Source organism: Drosophila sulfurigaster, chromosome 2L (assembly GCF_023558435.1).
Source record: "Drosophila sulfurigaster albostrigata strain 15112-1811.04 chromosome 2L, ASM2355843v2, whole genome shotgun sequence".
Classification (NCBI taxonomy): domain Eukaryota; kingdom Metazoa; phylum Arthropoda; class Insecta; order Diptera; family Drosophilidae; genus Drosophila; species Drosophila sulfurigaster.
In genome coordinates this window covers 2,081,592-2,086,924 of record NC_084881.1, presented here as the reverse complement: position 1 = coordinate 2,086,924, position 5,333 = coordinate 2,081,592, and the positions used below count along the sequence as shown (strand labels likewise).

The following is a 5,333-nucleotide window of genomic DNA, read 5'->3' as shown; positions in this document are numbered from 1 at the left end:
AAGTATACATAGGTGTGGTTATCAAGGTTTTTATTTGCTCGTCCAAGTCCGTTTTTTCATTTTTTATAAGATCAGTTGTTTGCTTAATAAATTCCATTTTCAGGTGTCGGCAGAATCTGACCGATTGAGGAGATGGATTCAACCAAATAATTTGATTTTTGGAATCTATTAATTTTAAAGGAATTATTGTAGTTACAAATAGTGACTGATCCAATCCAACAGACTGATCCGTGTGAAATCGCTGTTTATATATACTTTGACCTGTTGAGCCATCAAAACCGTAGCTGACCATTAATTTGCAATGCGTTGCTCGCGAATGAGTAATTACGTCTTTCTGCATTTCAAATATGCGGTCAACAGAATGATTCAATAAATTCTGAAGTGATACTTTAACTTTATATTCGGAATAAGTTATTAAATCTTGTTCTGGTCTGCATTTCAATTTCATTTTTGTAATTTCCGAATAAGGGGGATAAATATCGCATCCATGGAGCTTACTTATGGCTTTTATGTTAATGTATTGTCGTTTTGTTAAATTGTTTTCAATTAAAAGGCTAAAAGCATTTTCAAGACTTATTGCTGTCATCTCTTTCTGCTTAAATTGGTTCGTTATACCAGCTATATTATCTTTATTCAATGCTTTTTGCAATAGAGAAGTGTCGCCCGTTTTCAACTTTTTGGCCAATGTAGAAGTTGCATGCAACAACAGTGGCATGCAATCTTCACTTTTATCGACCAGATCAGATGCCAATTTTCGCCTTAACCTTGGTCCTACAAGCGTTTGCGACCAGACTTGTCGCGTGGAATATCATCTTTAAAAAACTGAATTTTTAAAGATGATGCGAGCCATTGCGCATGCTTTTCTTTGAAACGGTCGAGCATTCTGTTGCATTTTGGCAAATTAGTGGTAATAAATCCAAAGAATATCCTGAGCTTATCTTTTATTATGTTTTGCTGGACATCACTTAATTCAGCCTCATCAATATTTTGTAAAACAAACTCCTGCACAGCAGCTTGTTGGCGGTTGTTGTCGCTCCAAACATCAAGCAACGTTGAATGTAAGAATGTAACTGCAACTGCAACATTGAGTATTGCCGTAAATCGGGCAAAATGGGCAAAATGTTAACCACTATTTGATTGTTAACAGTTTGGTTAATAATATTCAGCTTTAATATTGCCTCGACCGGCCTAGACGCACAAGTTACACTCCACAGAAACACAGATACATTTGTTAGCAGCGGCCTAAAAACATAGCAACAACACATTGTACGATTGGACAACATAACACATGTACTAAAAATTTAGTGCCAATAATTAATATTACATACCTTGACGATTAAATTCCATATCTAAGCATTTTGTTTAATTTACAATTTGAAGATAAAACTCACAGAAAAAATCATAAACTTTCGCGCCAAATTCTTTTTTTAGAGTGGCCAGATCATAGTCTTTAAATATGGACGAATAACAAAATACCAGCGAAGTCTAAAATTTTTTAAAAATATGTTTCAGTATATTTGAAGTATTCTAATTCTAAAAATGCCGCACTTTGCGTCTTTTTACCCATAGTGCAGTCGACAAACTAAAGACGCTATCGTTGACTCAGCAGGTAAACGGTAGCGCAGAAACCACCAGCAGCCATAAAACTCCAAACGACATTCAGCAAATTGGCCTGGACCGGCGTCTGCACATCAAAGATCGCTTGTCAAACCAATCATTCCTCATTGACTCCGGATCAGTGGTGTCAGTGATCCCACGCAGCATGGCACCGCACACACGCATCAACGGCAGACTTTATCTGTATGCCGCCAATCAATCTTCAGCTCGACCTGGCCCTGCATCGCTCGTTCACATGGCCATTCATCATCGCTGATGTACAAACACCTATAATCGGCGCAGACTTCCTTGCCGCACATCATCTCCTCGTCGACGTCGGTGAACAACGATTGCTTGACAACTCAAAGTCAACTCACCATGGCACCACTGACCCGTCACACGACTCTGGATCTCTGGAACTCAAGTCCTCGAATTTGTCAGCTGATGTGCAAAAGATCGACAAAATGGTTTCTCTCGAGCGAGTGCACATGCACACAACGTTTGTCACTTCATTAAAACAAGCGGCGCACCTGTAGCTGAGCGACCTAGACGATTATCTGGCGAGAAACGTGCTTCATCCAAATCGCAAATCAATACGCTCATTGATAAGGGAATTTGCCGTTACTCCAAAAGCCCATGGGCCAGTCCCTTGCACATGGTGGCTAAAAAGGATGGATCTTGGCGCGCTTGTGGCGATTACCGCAAGCTGAATGGAATTACGGTTCCAGACTGTTATCCGATTCCACACATTCAGGATTTTGCTGATCGCCTTCACAATAAGAAAATATTCACAACGCTCGATCTCGAAAAGGCTTATTACCAAATTCCCATGGCGCAGGAGGACATAGAAGACAGCTATTTGCTCTCCATTTGGCTTAATTGAATTTCTTTTTATGCCATTTGGACTAAAAAATTCAACGCAAACCTTCCAGCGGTTCATTGACCAGATCTCCCGTGAAATTTATTACGTGTTTTGTTAAGTTGATGACATTCTCATCATGTCGAGCTCGAAAGAACAGCATAAGCAACACGTGCAAAATGTCCTTAACATTCTTAAGAAACACGGATTGGTCATCAACCGAGACAAATGCAATTTTGCTCAGGCAGAGGTGCAGTTCCTTGGCTATGTGGTTAGCAGCAAAGGCATAAAACCACCACAGGACCGAATAAGCACGATGTTGAACTTTCCATAGCCACAAACAATCTGTGAATTGGGCCGATTCCTGGAATTTTGAATTATTATCGACGCTGCATCACTTAACACGCAACATGAAAAAGAATGACAGGCGTCCCATTGAGTCAAATCCTGAAACTATAAACACTTTTCTGGAATGCAAAAGAAGCTTGACAAACGCAACCACGCTCGTCTACCCCAATCCACGCGCTGATCTCTGCCTGGTGTGTAACGCGTCGGACACAGCAATTGGAGCTGTTTTGGAGCAGAGCTCTAAACATGGTTGGCAACCTCTTGGATTTTATTCCAAAAGCTCAATAGTACAGAACGCAACTACAGCACCTATGACCGCAAATTGTTGGCAATCTACGAGGCGATAAAACATTTCAAGCATGTGTTGTATGCAAGAGTGTTTGTGATCAAAACTGATCATAAGCTCCTAATTTATGCCTTTTCACAGCGACCGGAGAAGGCGTCACCTCGCCAATTGCGACATCTCAGTTTCATTTCCTAATTCTGAACCTCAATTTGTCATTTTAGTGGCGACGAAAATTTGCTTGCAGATGCATTATCGCGTTTAAACGCAATATCTGTGCTGTCATCATTCGACACCAAAAGCATTCAAGAGGCGCAAGCATCAGACGGCGAGTTATCTGCACTTCTAAATGGAACAACTTCGCTGCAACTGCAACCTGTGGAGCTCACTAAAGAAGTCCTTGTGTACTCCGATGTTTCGACCGGCTCCGTACGTCCATCCAGCATGCAAGCGCTAAGGCCAATCTCGGCAGCACACCACAGCAAGCCAAAACTATCCATTCACAAGCACATCCACGAATGTTCCCATGTGTTTGTGAGAACCGATGCCGTGAAACAACCGCTGCAACCACCATACTCTGGGCCGTACCACGTGATCGACAAGCTTTCATATCGAGTTTTTGTTATTCGAATGAATGGCAAGGACACATCTATTTCAGTGGACAGACTGAAACCAGCATACTTAGAAAGCAACGACTCTAACAACGAGACGGAGGATTCCTTGACCACAAAACTCGGTGCACAAAAACTTATTGAAAGACGTGTCTAGAGGGGGAGTACTGTGGCAACTCTGTCATCCACATATTGCCCATATGCTGGCAACACCAAAAGATCAGCTGCCAACACAAAAGGATTAGTTGGGCAACCCGCGAATCGGTCGCAGCCAACTTCATGGCGAAGCCACTTGAATTTGTGCTTTCAATTTCACCAGTCATACGTTTATATTAATCAATAAAGTTAAGTTAAATACAACGGCGTTTTCATTAAATCAACCACTCCAATGAAGACGCCAAAAGCTCTAAAAAGCGCCATCTATTGGTGGACTACGATACTGGCAAGCATGAATTAATAGAACAGCTGATCGTGTTAAGTCCACACCAAAATAGATCAGCGATTACCTTTTTAGATAGAATTATTTGTCAAAATTCCGAAAAGAGGTTTTTGCTGTTGGTTTTGTTTGCAAGACAATTGTTGGCAGGTTATGTGACAAAACCTGAGAAAAAAATGTGAAAAAGTGTGACTGAAACTCTAAAAAATATATCTCAGTGAAGTGGTTGGTAAAGCCTGATGCATAATTCGTACGTTGCACCTTGGCCGTCCACTTAGCATATGCAATAAATAGTTGTCCACTACAGGACATGTCCTCCCATATCAAGTGCCGTTTTCCAGATTAGGATTCGGCACGCAGTCATAATCTATATAAACGCCGTAATAATTTATATAAACCCAGTTTGTAAATTGAGTCCAATAACCTAGTGATAAAACGCAGTATTAATCTATAAAAACCCACCAAATTTGTATGTGGTCGAATTTTAAATTAATTTCAACTGAAACTTCACCACACACAAATGACGGATAAACGGCCAACCACCAAAAGCTCCACGTCGCAGCTATGTTGGCCACATCAGCTGTATGTACAACGCAAACAGATGAGCTGTTGCTAGCTGCAGACTCTCATTGAGCACCGAAGAATTGCTGCCAAGCGGGCTGTGTTTCGGCTGACGAAAACACCTGCGTCCGACAGCCTTGCGATCTTCATTGACTATTTGCTTCACACTTGTGGGGGCATCGAGGCCGAGCATCTGCGTCACCCAGGAGGAAGGCGAACAGCTGAGTAGCAGCTTATGTTTTTTTTTTTTATTGTTAGTTTATGTTTTGTTCAAATATGCATTTATAAGTGAGAGTCAATCAGTGTTGTAAGTGTAGTATGATGTGGCGAGAAAGTTGAAATAATAACTTTTCTTGGGCGCTCATAATACAAGTACTACTGTATTATTGTATAAAATAACAACGGCAATCATTTAAGAATGCATATAAGGCAACGCATATAGGCAAAATATCTTTGTAAAATTGTAGTTAGTTGTAAAATTTCATGTTTTTGTATTGCCCGCAAAGCAGGTAAAACCATACCTGCATACATTTGTATGAATGTATGTTTGTTTTGACCGTAATTCATAGCAAGCAGCTTTCATGCAGGCGCAAAAGCTCGCAATTATTATTTTCCCCACAGATACACCACAGACAGGCA

General features: G+C 40.8%; 1 protein-coding gene across 1 annotated transcript; it reads left to right on the top strand.

The window, feature by feature from the left end:
• The first annotated feature begins 1,802 nt into the window (after positions 1–1,802).
• On the top strand, positions 1,803–2,479 carry LOC133836785 (uncharacterized). Its single transcript, XM_062267374.1, has 2 exons — positions 1,803–2,095; positions 2,230–2,479. The coding sequence occupies exons 1-2, from the start codon at positions 1,803–1,805 to the stop codon at positions 2,477–2,479; spliced, it is 543 nt and encodes a 180-aa protein (XP_062123358.1).
• Positions 2,480–5,333: the final 2,854 nt, after the last annotated feature.